At 45.4% G+C, this 18,004-nt stretch overlaps 6 protein-coding genes across 6 annotated transcripts; 2 read left to right on the top strand and 4 right to left on the bottom strand.

Annotated features, from left to right (window-relative positions):
- Positions 1 to 631: 631 nt before the first annotated feature.
- Positions 632 to 1,212, top strand: DEU56DRAFT_910933 (uncharacterized protein; the record flags this gene model as incomplete). The annotated part of the gene is made up of 5 exons (XM_041357239.1): positions 632 to 721; positions 770 to 821; positions 868 to 965; positions 1,024 to 1,137; positions 1,192 to 1,212. 5 exons carry the CDS (start codon positions 632 to 634, stop codon positions 1,210 to 1,212), a joined length of 375 nt encoding a protein of 124 aa, XP_041210311.1.
- A 121-nt stretch (positions 1,213 to 1,333) lies between these two features.
- On the top strand, positions 1,334 to 2,602 carry DEU56DRAFT_910932 (uncharacterized protein; the record flags this gene model as incomplete). The annotated part of the gene is made up of 2 exons (XM_041357238.1): positions 1,334 to 1,469; positions 1,530 to 2,602. 2 exons carry the CDS (start codon positions 1,334 to 1,336, stop codon positions 2,600 to 2,602), a joined length of 1,209 nt encoding a protein of 402 aa, XP_041210310.1.
- Positions 2,603 to 2,645: 43 nt separating this feature from the next.
- Positions 2,646 to 3,322, bottom strand: DEU56DRAFT_939145 (uncharacterized protein). The gene is made up of 4 exons (XM_041358865.1): positions 3,161 to 3,322; positions 3,018 to 3,110; positions 2,948 to 2,962; positions 2,646 to 2,890 (listed from the first exon to the last, which is right to left on the bottom strand). Exons 1-4 carry the CDS (start codon positions 3,290 to 3,292, stop codon positions 2,717 to 2,719), a joined length of 414 nt encoding a protein of 137 aa, XP_041210309.1. The 5' UTR covers positions 3,293 to 3,322; the 3' UTR covers positions 2,646 to 2,716.
- A 5,970-nt stretch (positions 3,323 to 9,292) lies between these two features.
- DEU56DRAFT_691876 (uncharacterized protein) lies at positions 9,293 to 10,067 on the bottom strand (the record flags this gene model as incomplete). The annotated part of the gene is made up of 3 exons (XM_041347145.1): positions 9,293 to 9,586; positions 9,654 to 9,788; positions 9,837 to 10,067. Coding segments are annotated over 3 exons (660 nt in total), but the record flags the coding sequence as incomplete, so codon positions are not given.
- Positions 10,068 to 11,440: 1,373 nt separating this feature from the next.
- DEU56DRAFT_754580 (uncharacterized protein) lies at positions 11,441 to 13,237 on the bottom strand (the record flags this gene model as incomplete). Its single annotated transcript, XM_041349833.1, has 5 exons — positions 11,441 to 11,899; positions 11,947 to 11,992; positions 12,029 to 12,552; positions 12,756 to 12,808; positions 12,859 to 13,237. 5 exons carry the CDS (start codon positions 13,235 to 13,237, stop codon positions 11,441 to 11,443), a joined length of 1,461 nt encoding a protein of 486 aa, XP_041210307.1.
- Positions 13,238 to 13,841: 604 nt separating this feature from the next.
- Positions 13,842 to 17,745, bottom strand: DEU56DRAFT_870535 (uncharacterized protein; the record flags this gene model as incomplete). The annotated part of the gene is made up of 16 exons (XM_041355642.1): positions 13,842 to 13,938; positions 13,969 to 14,181; positions 14,236 to 14,285; positions 14,341 to 14,658; positions 14,708 to 14,711; positions 14,743 to 14,909; positions 14,956 to 15,135; positions 15,191 to 15,287; positions 15,369 to 15,523; positions 15,580 to 15,787; positions 15,841 to 16,037; positions 16,096 to 16,191; positions 16,910 to 17,005; positions 17,061 to 17,279; positions 17,332 to 17,654; positions 17,724 to 17,745. The coding sequence occupies 16 exons, from the start codon at positions 17,743 to 17,745 to the stop codon at positions 13,842 to 13,844; spliced, it is 2,442 nt and encodes an 813-aa protein (XP_041210306.1).
- Between the last annotated feature and the right edge of the window lie 259 nt (positions 17,746 to 18,004).

Genomic DNA, 18,004 nt, shown 5'->3' with positions numbered 1-18,004 from the left:
TTGAGTAAACGAGGATGTGTTTCAATGGCCTTGTGGTGTTTCAATGAGCCGTGATTAACTGTAAATGAAGTTCATTTTTTGTTTATCTGAGACAGAATATAATCCTAGCTAACCCTACTAACTAACCCCTAACCACTAACCACTAACCACTAACCCTCTAACCTCTAACCTCCAACAATCTAACATCTAACATCTAACAATCTAACCTCTAACCTCCTCTAACCCCCTCTAACCAATATTAAAAATTATCTTAAATTAATTCATTAGCCATTACAATTGTTAATGCAATACCTGTATCTTGTAATTACAATAGTAATGCATTATTCCCACCTGACCTTGTGCTAATCGGAGATAGAAAGCACATATAATACGATCCTAAACACACTTAGCATGTAATCAGACCAAAATCCAACATGTGCTTGTTGAGTCTGAAGCAACATGAGTAAACAAACACTTTTCCAACTTCATTAGTATGTCTTTTCTGACCTCCGTTTGTTCTCTTCAAACATGTGCCATTCCACCACAAACCAGCATTGGAAACATCACCTTTCGATGTCTGTTTAGGTTGTACTTTAAGCAAGGTAGGTTTTCAAAATTTTCTCTAAGTCCTGTGTTAGTTACTACTTGCGCTATGGCTACCTGTGGTGCAATCAAGCTTGAGCTGCCCATGGATGTCACAACATTTAAATTCACTTTCGAGTGCAGAACAGCAGGACCTGTAGTAAGTCCTTTGTGCTAATAAACTTATGCTAACTAATTTTCTTTGCAGACTATTGAAATATCTATCCAACAGCCTCTCCAGATACTACGCCCACAAGCAGGTACTGTCAAGGGCCCCAATATCAGCAGCACACACTGAAGTACCAGGAGTATTTACAAATTGGTTGGGCGCTGTTGAGGCAGGTCCTCCAGCGGTGGATGATAGTGTCACTGAACCTGAGTCGGAGCTGGGCGCTGAAGAACCAGTGAGTCCTCGACCATCTTCATTTTGAATATAATGTTGTTGAATAGCACATATTTTAGAAACTTACTGCTCAAGCGCTTGTTGGTGTCGACGATAGTGAAACAGAACCGGAGTCAGACCAGGAGACCAAAGAGCCTGCTACACCAGCAGAGTTTCATCACTGGTACAACGATGTATGTATCGGGTTCTTTTCTATCTACTCCACTATTTTCTGACTTTGCCCTCAGAAAACGAAAGCAAAACCTTGATGAATATTAACTAGTAGCATACAATAGACTTTGTTTGTAAAGTAGGAGCGCTTGCGATGCATTCATGTGATCCCACTATTTCGCAACGTGCGTGCAAGTTTTTGACTACATTATCACCAACATGCCCACTGTCCACTGCCACTGCAAAACCAACAACTGTCAAGGAGCTCTTGTCCCAGCACACACCGCTTGTGCACACGAGCGTGCAGATCTACGCAACCAAACTACTTCTGAACAGGGTAACTTCCAGTGTATCGGTGAACACATCATCCTAGGCCCTCATGAAGATGCTGGACCCATTCTGTGAGGGTTTGCAGTCCCATTATGCGAACCTCCAACTCCTATATCTCCCAACTTCGAGTTTTACGACTTCCCTATGGATTTGGATGACATGGTGCTGGACACCAGGTATGAGCCTGAGGACCTTGGCTCTGAGAGACGAGGGGATCCATTGCCCTATTTTGGCCGCAATATTCAGAGTCCTGAGACCTTGCTTGCTGCTATTGACCACTTCGACAGATACAACACAGCTACAGCTGCCGGCTCGCGTCCTTTGACTCCCCATGATGCCCACAATCTCCCGCAAGATCAAGAAGAGCACAATCTCCAATACCAACTCCAACAGGCCATACAACATGCTGAAGAAAATCCAGATCTTGATCAGGACATTGATCTTGATGCAAATCCTCTTGAAGATGTTGACAAGTACCAGGATATATTAGGCAAAGGTCAACCTGCCGAAGACGATACTGATCCTTTCTTTATTGTAGATGGACTCTACACAGAAGACACAACAGATCTCATGCACCTCCCAGGTCACCTTGTCTTGATTTATGCAGTCGTGTCATGGCTCCATTTACAGTTCCACCTCCCAAAAGTTGCATGCAACACACCGCTGGCCATATTCACATGTATTTTACTCACCCTTTCACCCAATATAGAACCTCCATTTGTCACCCTGCAATCCAGCAATCGCGTACTTGGAGTCGACAAACCTATATACACTCTCCCCGTTTGTCCATCGCGTTGGGACATGTTTCCACCTGCATACTCCCCGCAATCTCATGATGAATGTACCTTGTGCAACAAGGACCTCTTCCTACCTGACAAGACTGCACGCAGCAACCAGCGCTCCCTCAAATCACCACTTGTCAAATACCCTTACCTCCCACTCTCAGATCAACTCAAGTCACTAGTAGCTAGGGAACTGCACGGGTATACCCCCGGGTACCAGAGGTCATACCCGCACCCATACCCAGCAAAAACCCATACCCGCACTGGGGGTATGGGTTTTGCTGCGGGTATTGTCATCTCAGACCCACACCTGCACCCGTCAGGGGTTTACCCGTGGGTACACAGTTGGACAACACCTGTTACCCGGTCGGTATGATCTCGCATCGTCGTGGAGTGATTTCTGGTGCCTTGCAGGTGGAGCGCTGGGAGTTCCAAGTACTGCAGATCAGGGACTATCTATGCGAGAGATGTCTGCCGAGATCGTTGAGCGTTAACCTCGTGTTCGATTCACAGCTTCATTAGCTGCGGTAGTATCAGTACCTGAAGCAGGAGGTGTCGTGGAGGTCGAGGTAGTGGTGTGCTGAGTTTGTGATGACGACGCCTGGGTTTGGCCGTGCAATTGGCTTTCCTGCTGGGGCTGCGGCCGTGGAGCAACAGCCAGTGGCTGCAGATAAGTCATTGAACAACAGCAATGGGAGACACATAGCATCCCTCAACTTACCACAGTAATAACATTCTATGGCGCATCATCAAACAAAAGTCATGATAGTACGTCGAGCTCATTTGAGAACAATGAAAACCGAAAGCACATGCTCTGCGACAGAACCAAAGATGTTCCCAAAAAACAAAGCAGTGACAGTGACACCAGATTTATCAATCTCTGCCTATCCAACCATTTAGTTTCATTAGCTGCGCAGATAAAAGAAGTTCTCACCTTAGTCGCAGCTGAGAAATAGGCAATGTTTGCAAGCAAGCACAGAACCACGCAAATACCAAGACCGAGCGGGCCTGCAGTCTTGAGTGTCCGTATGGAATTACTTCGTGTTGGACCATCCTGCATAGGCATTCAGGACTGTGAAGGTGGCAGTAGCGTACTGTTGAAAACCATGATCATGATCAGCTGTAGCATACCTGTAAATACCGCAGAACACACATCATTGCTACTCGTAGAGCTCCCCATGAACACGTTTCTGAATTAAGTATAGTGCAGATCCACGACGTGTGTTTTGCCCGAGAGAACCACCTAGCCTGAGACTACAACGAACAGCAGAATCACCTCGAGAGCGACTGAAATGAAGACGTTGAATAAGACAACAGAGTGAAGGTTTGAATTTGCATACGTTCATACGCACCAATCTGAATTGAATCGAAACAAATTGAAATGAATTGAATTGAAATGAATCGAAACACGCACCAATCTAATCAACCCTGAACGACGCGTCCCAAAACCTCATCCCGAGTGTCTCCCGCCATTTCAGCACATTGGTGTACTGCGCGAGGTCGAAGCTCGCAAGTGGTGAATCTGGTGATGAGTAGCAACCAGCACACGGGTACCGGCTACCATGACTTGATATGCGGGAACGTAGATCTTTGTGGTGCCAAGAAGCGGAAATGTTTGGTCGTCATTAGTGTTTGTATTTTGTACCGACAAATTACTATTTATGGAAGGTATGGGTATGCCATGGGTACGGGTTAGAGCGCAGGTCTCAAAATCTCAACCCATACCCGTACCCGAGTAGTACCCATACCCGTGACCCACACGGGTTACCCATACCCGTGCAGATCCCTAGGACTCACTACTCAAAGTTCCGGGCCTCGAATCTATCCTTGATGGCTGGCGTTCTAAGCCATGAGCTCCAAATCAGTACATCAATATATTCAATGGCAGTGTATGCAAGACTAAACTGAAGGCACCGGATGGTAAACTTTTTTTTTTCAAACCTTCCCCATGAAAAAGCTGGTCCGGATGGAGAACTACGTGTTGGAGTTAATATTGGTGTCGATTGGTGAGCTTTCAACATGTTCCTCATTTTAGTTTGCGCTGAATCTCAATCAATAAGGTTCTCGTACATACGAAGTAATATAGCACTGTCACATTCGTCATGCCCGACTTCCTTTTCCATCTGCAACCTTCCACCTGAATACCGGTGAGTTCTCAGCAGGATGATTTGATTGTACAACACCATCTAACCACGTCTATAGGTATCGCACATCTAATTTGATGTGCACCAGCATTCTTCCTGGCCCCAAGGAGCAGAACCCAGATCAAATCCAGTGGTTTCTCGGCCCAATCATTTCGGACCTCCTTCAATTATGGAAAGACGGCATTAGAGTACCTACTGAATCGTGTCCACAAGGTACTATTCACACATTTTTTGGTCAGATCTCATTCACTGACTTGTAGGACGACTCATACATGTTGTTTTGGTGGCCATCATCTGTGATAAGCCCGCTGCACATAAAATTGGGGGCTTCGCCTCACATTCACATACTCACTTCTGTACCCCATGCTGGATCGACATTGCCAACAAGGACAAACTCTCAGCCTTTACTGATGGAGGTAAGTAACTCTCTTGTATTGATTTATGTTAACTAGGTGACCTGCTCAGCATTCAAGGTTCGGATGAACGAAGAGCATCGAGAACTGGACGAACAATATTGAAATCTCACCACCGCTAGTGCTCACAAGAATTTTGTCAAGGAATTTGCGACCAGATATACGCAGCTGTCAAGACTTCCGTACTTCAACATTGTAGAACAGGTAATTATTGACCCTATGCATAACTTGTTCCTCGGTATGTTCATTTTGTCATGCCATATACTATACTAACCAGTTTCAAAAAACTAGGCCTCGTCAAGACCCACTTCTACAACATATGGGTCCAAAGTAAAATACTTCGACCAACACATGAACTCCAGATGCTGCACGAAATGCTTGCCGATGTACATGTTTTCAGTATCTCTACCTATGGTCCTAACTTTAGTCTTAGTTCATTGTTCCCGGATCATGTGGTCAACTGCCCACAGATATTGGGATGCCATCAGGCGGGTCTTTGACCGCGGACCAATGGCTCCTCCTGGTGACTGCTTATGGCCCAACAATTGTAAGTTTATATTATCTATGCGCCAGCGCTGTAGCTAATATACTTCATAGATACCTCAGTTATGATCTACCTGTATACCATCTGACAGTGACAACCAGATTCTGCATCAGCGGGTCGCTATGATACAGAAATTGGAGCATGAAAAGGAAGCAGACACTACCCACAAACTCGAAGACAGGACCGCACTTGTGGAGGCCAAAAAATGGTAAGGAAGCTTTCGAAGCTGAAAAGGCTCACATAGCCAGGGACAAGGTAGCTGCAGCTGAGGCAAAAAGCCAGGAGAAGATACAACTCGCTGCCATCAAACAGACCGAGAAGGCCCGACTTGCTGCTGAGAAAAAGGCTAAGGCTGCTCAGAGAAAGGTACAGGTTCAGTGTTTGTCTGATTTGTTGCTGATTATTTGAAGGGGAAACAGAAAGCTGTTGAGCAAAACGTCGAAGGTTTACCTGAAGGTCAGCCCTGATCCCGAACACCACCAACATGAAGTGGAACAACTCAAGAGCTAGACAATGGTGATTCGGAGCTGACTAACAACAAATTTTCCCTTCACCCCGACAATCCTGCAAACTTTTTGAAGTTGTGCGCCGCACTATGAATATTAGTCAAACATCAAATTTGCGATCAAGAACTTGACCATGCAGACCGCCTCCTTTGCAAATATTGTTCAGAGCTCATCCACATAAGTCTCTCTACTTTTATCTCAAAGTCTCAACTAATGTCTCTTATTTTAAAGTTGTATGGATCTGCGGTGATTAAACCTAATCACCACTATGCTACACATGTTGTCGAATGCACTCGCAATTTCGGCCTGCTTCACAGTTTTTGGACCTTCCTATTCAAACGGCTGAACAAAGTCCTCAAATCATTCAAGACCAATAATCACGCAAATGGTGAGTTGGAGACAATGTTCTTCACCGAGTTTCAGAGGACATGTCACATAGGACGGATGGTAAGGGTTTATTTTGCTAACTATACTCCTAGACTTTTTCTTTACTCAATCACAGCAAGACATCACTTCCATGCACGGTTGCCAAAATCATGCTGAAAGCCTCGAATGAAGAACGAGGTACAGTTGCTGGCTTGGCGGCGCTATCCAAAGACCTCGATGGTGTAAATGCCGATGGTGAGTCTCATTTTCCTCATGTATCGTGCAGAACTTATTAATGATATCAGCCGGTCAATCCTATGCCTTGAGTCCCCGCCATCAGAAGACCTCAATGACAACAGATACTTATCGACTTCTCGCTCAAACACTCTGCTTCCGATACCCTCTGGCACCAGTTCACTGCCTCTGTGATCGCCCTGTTGTCCCTCACAGCTTCCCGCTTGATCGCGCCACTATTTTTTTTTCAATTACATGGTCATCAAGGGGAAACATTACTATGCCTCTCGTACTGTCGGATCAAACTGTTCTTCCTTCGTTCATGTTGTTATCCCTGCTGACAATCCTATTCATCTATACGGCGAGGTCTTAGAAATTTTCCAGGTCAATCAGTCTTGGCATAGACATGTGTGATCACTCTGGTTTGTGCACGTTTGTTGGTTCAATGTCGGAAATTTGTGAAAGTGGTTGCAATAAGGTATTCTTTAAATGAATTTGGTAGGTATCTTGCGACATTTCAATATATTGCAACAATATGGCAAGAAAGTTGCAACGTGCTGAACCATTGCTGTACCATTGTAGGTCCATTGCAATCGATTGCAATGCAATTGCAACCGCATTTCTATGGCAATTTAAAGACTGACTTCATTATTTAAACCCATTTCAAAGGCCATTTTGCCTTTAAACCTTGAAATGCCTTGCAAGGCGCTGAAATCCAAATTAGGAATTTCCGACAAAACCATTGTCGGAACTTTTATTATGACATTTTGTTGCATTAAAATGCCTTAATCGCACAGTTTGATTGTGATTAAACAGTCAGCATTTTGATGGTCATTATTATCACATCATAAAACATATCTCCATACTTGTCACAATTAGGTACAAAATGAGCATTTTTATGCAAATTGGGAGCATTACCGTAGGCATATTTATGCAAATTGGGAGCATTATTGTAGGCATTTTTATGCCATCAAAATGTAATCGAACATGATTTTGTTGACACCGTTGACGGTCACTATTATATGATTTCGATGGGTCAACAGTACATTACAATATTGCTAGGGATGATCCTAATGATTGCAAACTGATTATGATACACATAGTAATGAATCAAATAAATGGATTGGTTATCTATGATATACAATAACATTGTACGCTAATATTAGTCTAAGGGTACCCAGAGTTCGCCTGGAATAATATAGACCCCAACGTCGTGTCACTGCATGCATAGCGTCCAAATTCACGGACGAGGGCCAAGTGGGAGATATCCCAATAGTAGAGTTCCAGCAGTCAAAGGAAGAAAAACAACCCACCCATTCTACCAATTGGGAGGTGTCATGAAATTGGCATTGTTGAACCGCTGCCGTCCTGTGCGTTCGTAAACCTTTGGACTCGGGGAGTAGGTGTAGTTGTAGGGGAAGGATGGAATCTTGCTCATCTCATCTAACGGACAGGCGTCATATAAACGAAAACTAGCACAACCTGCGCAAGCACTCACCACTCACGGGTGTTCCCTCAAGACGGCGGTTGTACATCCATGAGTTACGGTCCTCCCAGTTCTCGGGTGAGAAAATGTTGTTGCCCCACGTTGTGTTTGTCGAGTGCCAGAACTCGCCTGCGGTTTTGCGTCAGGTCTAGAGTACGAAAAAATCAACTAGAGCATGACTAACCTTGCGCACGAAGTGAAACCTTCGCAGCGGTGAGAAAGATCGTCCCTCGGCGGGCCCATATCAATACCCACCAAGGTACCCTATGCCCTGGAGAACGACTGAAGACTGTTACTTGATCTGAATACAAGCAGCACACAGAGTAGACATACTATTACATTGCTTGCTTCCAGGTAAGACCCAGGAGACTGTTCACTGCGGCTGCTATACTGAAAACCAATGAAGAGAACCAGAACACATTGACAGAAGTCCCCAGCACGCCGTTTGTCAACTGGTATGAGAACTGTAAGGTCATCGCCATCACAACCGAAAAGAACATTGCGACTGTCGAAGGGTTTAGCAGGTTTGATGCTGCATGATGCTGGGCGAATCAAATCGTCGGAACACCTAGAAGAGAAGGTAAATATGAATTTAAACCAAGTCTAACTTAGGATTCAGAGAGACTGACTACCTTTAAATTTGTACTCCTGATTCAGAAGACTTGAAGTCCTGGGCCAATACTAGAAAACAAAGTGAACAAAGGGATTGACGGTGCATTCGCCCAAAAATTTACCTTCAGACCACATTCAAAAGAGTTCGTTGATTCCTGTCGATGGACTGTCGAGAGTCGATTCAGATTCAGATTCAGAGACAGTGGTTGTTACTTATTAATACAAAGTTTGAAATTGAGATTCCGACTGTGACAGCAGATACGGCCGAATTTCAAATACACCAAATGTGCAAGAGCGCTGAGTATTAATGCATGAAGACAAGGAGGGGGGAAGCGTGCAACAACTAGTTAAACTACTTTGCGGGAAGAACGACGAGGAGGTGCATTATCTGCATTCAATTGGCCCTTTTTTCTCCCCTTTTTACCACTAATAGTCACTTTGGTGTTGATGTCGGATGCAGACGCGGATTCCCCAGCATTGGGTAGAATAACTCCTATGGCAACTGGAACATGAGTTTGAGCGGGGGCAGATCCAGTCCAGGATCCAGTGACAGGCGCAGATGCACTGCGTGATCCCAAAGATTCAGACACTATCACATGGTCGTGGTTTTGCATGGTGAGCATGGGCAGCGATTCAGAGGCCGCGACAATATGAGTGAGGATATGAGTAGGGGCTGCGACTGAGACCGTAGCTGTAGGCTTGGGTGCAGTGAATGATGCAGCTGGGGTACTAGGGGCTGCAACTGCCGCTGCCTTATCGTACAGATCATCATCCGATGAATCTTCGTTGTCTAAGGATGCCATCACCCGATCCAGTGAATCAGCAAGGTCCTCCTGAGCGTCGTCCACATTTTGGCCGAGGTCGTGAGATTTCTCGTCGACATCTTTGAAGACATAGTTGTTGAGATTCTTCACAATTGCTTGAACACGTGGGTGCGCCCACTGAGCGACGAAAAATTTCTTCACCGTTCTGAAAACATTGGAATAAGATATCGACGAGATAGCGCCAACGCCCGATCCCGGGAACTGTTGATCAGGAGATAGAATAAAAACAAGCTATAGTGAGACATTGTTAAATCAGTAATAACTTAGTGAGTTTCCTAAGAAATAATTTAAAATACACCGAAGTCACACCACATGCGATCAAACCTGGCGTGCAACCTTTCAGCTTCCACAGCTTTGAGTAGGGGTTCGCGCCTCCGGTGCGTCCTGCCTTAGAATAGATCGACATTTTTCCAGCTATTGCGACTTTGATGAACTATTAAAAAGGATGAGTAAACATATCGAAAAATGTACTACAGCTTACCTTGCCGATCACATGCCAGTTTCCGAATGCCTTCTTTGCGTTGATCTTAAGATCTGGGTAGATAACGGGTGCGTCGAGCACATTGAAGTCCTTCCCTTTTCCTGCAATCCATCTGATCGCATCCGACATTTGCTGGACAGATGCACGATCGAACGATGCAGCGAAATTTTGAGCAGGCATATCGAGGATACTTCCAGCTACAGTCCGCAGTGTGTAGATGTATGAAGAGCGTACTCGCTGCATTCCGCTTGCGAACTAGTATAGAGTTAGTTCTAAGTAATATCAAACATTAAAATCACTGACCTTGTTGATAAAATGCATCATCGGCATATGAGGGTGCAACGAGTGATCGATACAGCTGTAGAGCTCTGTGACGAGAGCAGCCTTCTCCGATGCCTTAGTAGCATAACGAGACTTACTCTGTATGTCTGCAGGAGGATCAGGGCATGGCGATTTGAAAATCGAATCATCGAGCAGGAACATTTTGATAGTAAGGGCGTATTTCTTCCCAAGGTCTATAATGACCTTGTCTGCAGCCAGGTCAGAGTCGGTTGCAGCCGTCGACATTGTATTCGTAGTTGCGGCTGATGATACTGAAGATGTAGTGGAAATGGGGCGTTGTTTATGAGATCGTCGCAACTGTGTTGACTGGAGGATGTTGTTTGTCGTGTTTAAGCTCGCATTGCGAGTCTCTAACTTGCCCTTTTGAAGCTGGAGATATTTGACATACTGACACGACACGAGAAACATCAGAAACAGAACCATAATGGAAAGAAGCTGAACATACCTCCTGGTAATGTTGGAGCGTGGCCCCTTCACTTGGCGGAGCGATGACTTGAATGCCTTCGACATCTGATGATTCAGAGGCAGTATCCCTCTGAGAGGAGCGAGATGTCGAGTCCGTGTCAGACATAGCAATGGACAAAGGAATATTAAGGATGTTATCAAGTCGAGCGCAATCTGCGAGGACAATTCGATTAGCGGGGTGTCGCTTTATATATCTGAGAGGGCTATGATACTGCACAGTTTGTATTACTCACTAATAAGTCAACAAGCCAAAGAGCTATTCTGGAATTCAATGAGGCTGTTATTTGAGTAAGTCTGTCAGTATCGCAGAACGAAAAATGTACATTGCAGGTGATCATGATGTAATTTATTCTGCAGGTCTCATGCCTTTGTGTCAATGTCATTGCACGGTGAACTCTTATATAGGCATATTTCTTCGCCTGCGCTGGCCTCATGCCACGGACACGCTGTTTCAGATCTGAGAATATTGTAGCGAGAAAGAGCGTGGGTGTATATTTCAGGTACATTGATATTACGCTTAGACTCACCGGGTCGACATCTCGAAGTTTTGACTTCACGTAGAGAGTCTAAGGTAATAACAATTCATTACATGTGAGATTGATCGATCCATGAGCTATACAGTAATTGTTGCAGTCACAGTAATACAGGGGATCAGCCGGACAATGAAAGAAAAGTAAGAACATAATGTAAAAGTACAAGCAGCGCTCCACAGAAAAATGTCTAAGAACATATGTCAGATGATGTGCAACTTCACAGCCCAGAGGTATTTGTATATCCAGTATGAAACACGTGTAATGCTAGTTACCCTTGCCTTTGCCCTTGCTCTTGCGCTTGCTGCGCCTGTTCTTGTTCTTGCTCTGGGACTTTTCAGCGGATGGCGCACCATCACCACTGGCTACGGCGGCACCGGGTTGTGCAGACAAGACAGTATCAGGGATGGTGCGGGCACGAGTGTTCGAGGACGATGCCTCATTGTTGGGGGAGTCTGAGCGCTCCAAGCGCTTGGTGCCCCTAGATGAAGACTTCTGGTACCACTGTAGATAGCGTTTATGGGCAGTGACTCCCGATGCCACATCTATCGCATTCCACATCCTGTTCCATGCAAAAGGGAAAGGGATACCGGATTGTAGCAGTTGCGTGATGTCGTATTGAGGGTTCACCTCCTTGCAGAGGCTACCCAGACATTGTTTGATCAAGGTTAGACCCTTGTTGATCATACCATTGACGGTGGACATGTGCGGGTCAGGAAATAATCTCTGTAGAAGATGAGTTAGCAATAATAGGCAATGACTGAGATACTTACACCGCGAGCTGTGCGTTTGCCGGGGACAAGTTTGATATCGATGGGGCTGTCACCACGCACCCAAACTCAAATGTCAACGGACTGGAGACTCAGCCATGTGTGGTCCGCCACGGAGATGGGATCAGTTGATTTGACGTCGGCAGGTTGGAATGCGAGGAAGGATTCGAGTGAATGAAGTGATTTCCCCTTACAAAGTGTTTTCCACGTGAACGACGAATGTACAGGTGACTGATATTTAGTGGTTTCACGGATAAGAGCCATGAAGACCATTAAGATCTCCGGCTTGGCAGTGATTTGTTTCTTGGGTTTGGTGATAAGAGGATTGGTGTTCTGAGACCATGCGGTTTCTGCGAGGACGGGGATGACCTCCTTGAGGGGTCTGCGAGGGGGTCCTGCATTGAAAGTCATTGTCAGATCTGGAATGGTGGAGAGCGTGTCCGTTTCGATATCGGCATTCAGGAATACTTGCGTGTCTACGAGGCCGCGATTGAAGTCAAGGCTTGCTAAATAAGTGTCGAACCACGACTTCAACACCGTGCAGGGAGCCTCATGGATACGACTTGGCATCTCAACAAGAAGAAAACAGTTGATGTAGTCGTAGTCAACCTAATATGAACACACAATTATTGATCAATTGATATACACAACGAGATGTCGCATTTACCTTGGTTTAAGATCTAAGGTCTCGCTGCGTTCAACGATGCTTGATATTGTGTGGTAATCTTCCAGGTGTATATTAGAAAACTCCTGATTAAGAAAGGATCATTTAGCCTGGGTAATATCTACCGATCTAATCCAAACATGCGTACCGCAGCTTCGTCTTCAGGATCTGCAATGGGCTGGAGCACCAGCTTGCATTGACCTCAATACCAGCTTTAAGTAATGTATTTTGTATCATAACAAATTAAATACCTGTAACTGGTATATCACTTTTGGCAGCCTCACACCAAATACTGCTAGGATAACCCAAACACTGCGATAAATGGTTGTCTATGGTGAGAGACTCAGATTCAGAGGATACTGGTGTAAGAAGATTGTTTCTGTTCTCTGGATCCTCTACTTCTGGTGAATCTTTGACCCTGTGTTGAGCTAAAAGTGTGCTCTTTGTCACTAAGTCTTCCCCTCTCCTGCCAGAGAGAGGCGAGGCTGGTAATGATGTGGCTTTTGAAATAAGGGAGGGCTTGAATCCTGTGCCAGGCTTGCACTTCTGGGAATCCTGGTAAGAGTGACTTCGCCCGCTGTTTCTGATGAGTTTCTGAGGCGAGGTCTTGACGACAACTGTAGTGGGCATGATGTTATCGTCGGACTGAATGAGGTCAAGAAGCTACAATGAATAATGGGCCTCATGGCTTATCGATGGTTTCTCAGCCAATTATAATAGGCGGTGTGCTTATTAAGCATAGAGGAGCCCCACTATAATACTAACACCTGACATTCTGAATCTACCAGACATACATTCGAAAGGTAATCTAGTGTGCTCTGACTAGGTCTAAAACTGCTTTTGATTGAAATCTTGCAAGAGATAAAATGTTAAAACTCCTGATGTGTAATTAAAGTTAGACTCCTCCGAGTCCCATGACAATTAAAGCCTTATAGACTTTAATCGGCTGCCAGTCTAAGTGTATTGGAGCAAAGTCCAGGGCTGATTAGACTGACTGCCTTCAAACTCAGCCTATGTAGTTGTTGATTTAAGAAAGCAATTCAGTAACTAGTATGATTGTCATTTGAAAGCAGACAATCAGGAAAATGTATCAAATTGTATATTACTTGACTCGGATATCTCTATATGTTCGAAATACTGCATTGACAATAGAAGTTTGCGCAGATTATCTAGATAGCTGGTCAATGTGTTGATAGATTGTACTGATAAGTGTGTCACTCACTGTCAAGGCTCCTTAGATATTAGGGTGGACTTGGAATGACTTCATTCGAAGGAACATGTCGGCATCAATGGTGTCCATAATGAAGTAATCTCCAGCTGCGCTAGGGTCACTGGCAAGCGCAGCACCTCAAATGATTGACTCGACAGAGATGAGTTCCGGAGATGCATGAGGTTTAGCTCGTACATGATATAACCCCAACTCGATGTCTCGTCTACGGCGTTGGCCGATGCCAACATTATAGGGATGAACAAGGGCGAGAGAAAGTACAGTATCGCCGACGGAGCAGCAGAACAAGTAAATGAGATGTGCAAAAAATGGCCGGTCTTCAGTGTTCACCATAACACAATCATACCTTGGTGACCCAAAGAAAGATGGGTTGCACCGAAGGAGGTCTCGTTTAAGTCACCAGTCAACCACGGAATCGTAATTAACTCGCAGAAATTGGTATACTGCAACCTGTCAAAAATGTGTTATGTCATATCTTTGCACAGACGAGCTATTGGGGTATTACCTGGTCATCAGCTCGAAAATGAACACGCTTGCCATTTGGCAAGGGAATTCCATGTTGAGGCAGGAATTCATTCAAAAAGTTGTTCAACCTGATTCGAAAGCCCAAAAAGGCCCTGTCTGTTGCGTGCTCCTGCTCAATCTGTGAAAAAGGCAAGTCGCCTCGCTTCAAGCCCAAATGTGTATGTGCTGTCAACGCGACAGCCTGGGGCTCTTCAGCCTCTTCAGGGTTAACGGCTTTCTCACGGATGTACTCGTCCAGGTCATCGAGCTTGGAGCGCATGGAGGTCAATGTGAACAGCCAGTGATCATAGCAAAGAATCTACAGTCCAAATCAGTGCCGGTAAATCACAAGATCCAAACTGTGATACGAACCTGGGTAGCAACATTTTTGAAGTTGGTTCACCGGAGGTAAATAGCACGTAATGGGCCGTGCATCTTCTTGCTGGGCTTAGTGTTGTAGTTTTGGGTGGTGCCTTTAGCGAGGATGTCATCAAAGACATGCGCATTTGAATGTTTCTTTGGAAAATTCCAGTTCTTCCCTGTTTCCGGCACCGATTTTGTGATATATTCCTAATAGTTTTTCAGCACGTCAGTCGAGAATATGAATTACACTTACATCCAGCAGCACCACAAATTTACACAAAGTTTCTCTTCTTGTCGCAATGGTATCTTCCGTGTGAACCTCCAATGATGCATATATGTCAAATTCGACGAAGAGACAGATGCATCGTAGAAGCAGGTAGCCGTTTTCACTCTCAGTAGGTGTGAGAATGTTCTGTGCTGCAAAGATGATCATCTAACACGGCCAGGCTCAGTAACTGGATGTGTAGAATTATGACCGACAAACGTACCCTTGATATATCTTCGTGGACTGAGCCATCGGAAAAATCAATTTTGATTACATGCACGAAGTGCCGCAAGTTCGGCCATCTTGGGAGAGCATCCATGCTGAAGTGAAACAAACAACGTGTTAGTTACTGGTAAATAATGTTGTAGAATGATGATGGTAGATTTGATATCAAGACGAACTTGGTGTCAATCTCAGCAGCGGCTTCTCGCCCCAATTCAGCGAGCCAGAAGTGCAACTCTTCCCACAAATGATCACTCCATAACCCGCTTGTGTGCAGACGATCCCATGAGAGGGCGTGATGGATGTCACAAAAGCGAATCAACCAAAAAACACACTGTGAGGCTTAGCATCAGTACATTCATAAGCTCAAGACAGACGTCAACGACTGACCTCAACATCACGCAACGAGAATGCTTTTAGGTGGGCTTCTCTGGCCTTCTTTGTACTCGCTGCTCTTGTGATCTCCAAAGTTTGTTGAGATTGGGCATTTGTACGTAGCACGTGTTCTTCTGAGAAGACAGCCTGCATATCTTGGGGGACGAGACAAATCGGACATGGAAATTTTCCTTTCAGCCCACGAATTAAGGCCATGACACATCTGCGGCAGGCGACTTAGCGTCATGTAAAGAAACAGACCACTATCATACTTACTGTTCCTCGTAGTCAGCGCTGAGAATCAGTATCAATGGCCAAAGAAAGCGCCTTATCATGTCCCCGCAGTCGAGCCAGTACCCAGTCTTCGAGTGTTGTATGACTGCCTCCAGGAGCAGGAAAAATGACTTATGCCAAACAGCATTCTTAAAGTTCACGAAACTTTGCTTTCTGCTTTGCATTTTGTCTTCATTGACCTAAGAAAAAATTAATTCGGCTAGTAAGATAAAAAGTCTGAGGCTCGGAAAGACGAACGATTGGGAGCCAACCCACAACTCGACCACCAGCCACGCCAGTACCATTCCTGATTTCAACCGGTAAGTTTGCAATCCGCGCTGTAGAGAGTGATATCTCTACAGGCTCGTATCCCCTCATTTATACATCGACCTCATCCCTCTCCGCACTGTAGGCGCGACTTTCCTGCACCTTCTGCAGACCTCGCGCAGACTCCCGCGCTCGCGCTTAGCGCGCGCTTTCCCGCGCTTCCATTGGCTTTCCTCAGGCCCATCCATCCATTGTCTATTCGGTCCATAGGTGCGTATTACATACATATATTGGTTTTCTGACAGCTGCTGTCTCCTTACATACATCTGTGACATTCCTCGGCCGCGTTCCCGCGCTCTTCGGCCACTTTAGGACACTTTTCGCTCCCTCTTCGCTAGCTATCCTCTATATCTACTGGGCTTTCTGACAGAAGGTTCCTACTTATGCAATCACCCTTAGTAGAGTTCCACAGTTTGTGCTATGTCTTAGGGAGCACTCTCCTATAGCCAGGAGTCATACTCTCCTTCCCTTAATCAGTCTATATCCATAATACATTTGCTTGATATCCATTCCTCGTGTCATACACGACCCTAGACATCATTTCCGCATTTGCGCTCTACGAGCGCGACCTTCCCGCGCCTTCCGCGCATTTCCCACGCCCTCCGCATACCTCGCGCGTTCCCGCGCCTCGAGCGCACTTAGTTGCCCGACTTCTGCCTGACTCAGCTTCCCCTAGAGGTTGAACATATCGCCCTCACATCAGAGCAGATTCCTCTGAGTCTGTTCGTTGTCCCCACAGCGCGACAATCAGGTAGCCTTTCTGAGTCCCAAACGATGACAGCTTGCTCTTGTCAGCATAAAGAATGAATGCCAGTGGCTTAGCATCCGGTGGAAGTTGTGACTATTACAACATGAATTTACAACAAATGAATATTACATAGTCGACGAGTACATACTTGTGCTTCCCAAAATGAATTAGCAGTCCAGGGCTCATCAAAAAAGCGAACGAAGCGCTCTCCATTGAACTTGTACAAACGTTGGGCGTCAAACACAAAGTGCTTTGCAAAGCGACTGTCTCGCAGCAGGTCGAGCGCCCAGTCCCAAAGGGGCCGATAGTGCATGTTGAAGTCGTGCACATCATCTCGATGCGCCACAGATACTACGCTGACCTGGAACTATGCTTCAAACATTAATTACATTGATCACAAATGATTTAAGGAAACTCACTGGTGTGAACCGTTCGGAAGCCATTGCCCAAAATGAACGGACCTCGTTATGATTCTGTAACGTGAAGGACTCTTGACCATTCGCAGAGCGGTGTACAAGGTCAATCAGTCGGTTAGTTTGTTCTTTAGTCATTGCTGCTTCCAGTGCAATTTCTGCGATCTCAAAGTCGAGACGCGTTCGGAATGGTTCCCATGGCGAAGTGCTGCGGGGCACAGAGTCTTCAGTAGGACATTTGCGGGAAAAATCCGCGAAATGATGGACAGTCGAAGGGAGTTTACTATGGGGATGATATTCCACTTTGATATCATCCCGTCGAGGTCGTGCTTCAGGCAGTTCGTGGTCAACATCTACATAATTTGGGGATCCTGGATTGAAATCCCCCGATCGCTGACTCCGGGGCGACGACCCATGCATATCTAGTATACAGGTCAGGCCCTCACAAGATTGAGTGACTCGAAAGGCGGAAACAACATACTGATGTCCTCGTTTTCCCCACCGGCAGTTTCTGGATCATCTTGTATCGTCCGTATTGAAATTGGATCAACTAAAAATAACAAATAGAGTCGAGTTAGAATAGTCGTGCATCAAATCATCGAGGAGAACTTACCCGCTGGACCGCGAAGTGCTGGTTCATCATCGCGTGCATTCTGACGAGATTTCTTCCGACGATCTA

The sequence above is a fragment of the Suillus clintonianus genome (genome assembly GCF_016758775.1).
Source record: "Suillus clintonianus strain FC179 chromosome Unknown DEU56scaffold_22, whole genome shotgun sequence".
Taxonomy (NCBI): Eukaryota; Fungi; Basidiomycota; class Agaricomycetes; order Boletales; family Suillaceae; genus Suillus; species Suillus clintonianus.
This window is presented reverse-complemented; position numbering and strand designations above follow the sequence as displayed.

Excerpts from the sequence above, each read along its gene's own strand:
- DEU56DRAFT_939145 (XM_041358865.1), bottom strand. The coding sequence starts at position 3,292 with ATGCCTATGCAGGATGGTCCAACACGAAGTAATTCCATACGGACACTC. Across the intron at positions 3,111-3,160 it reads ATTTCTCAGCTGCGACTAAG|GCAGAGATTGATAAATCTGG; the intron begins GTGAGAACTTCT and ends ATGGTTGGATAG.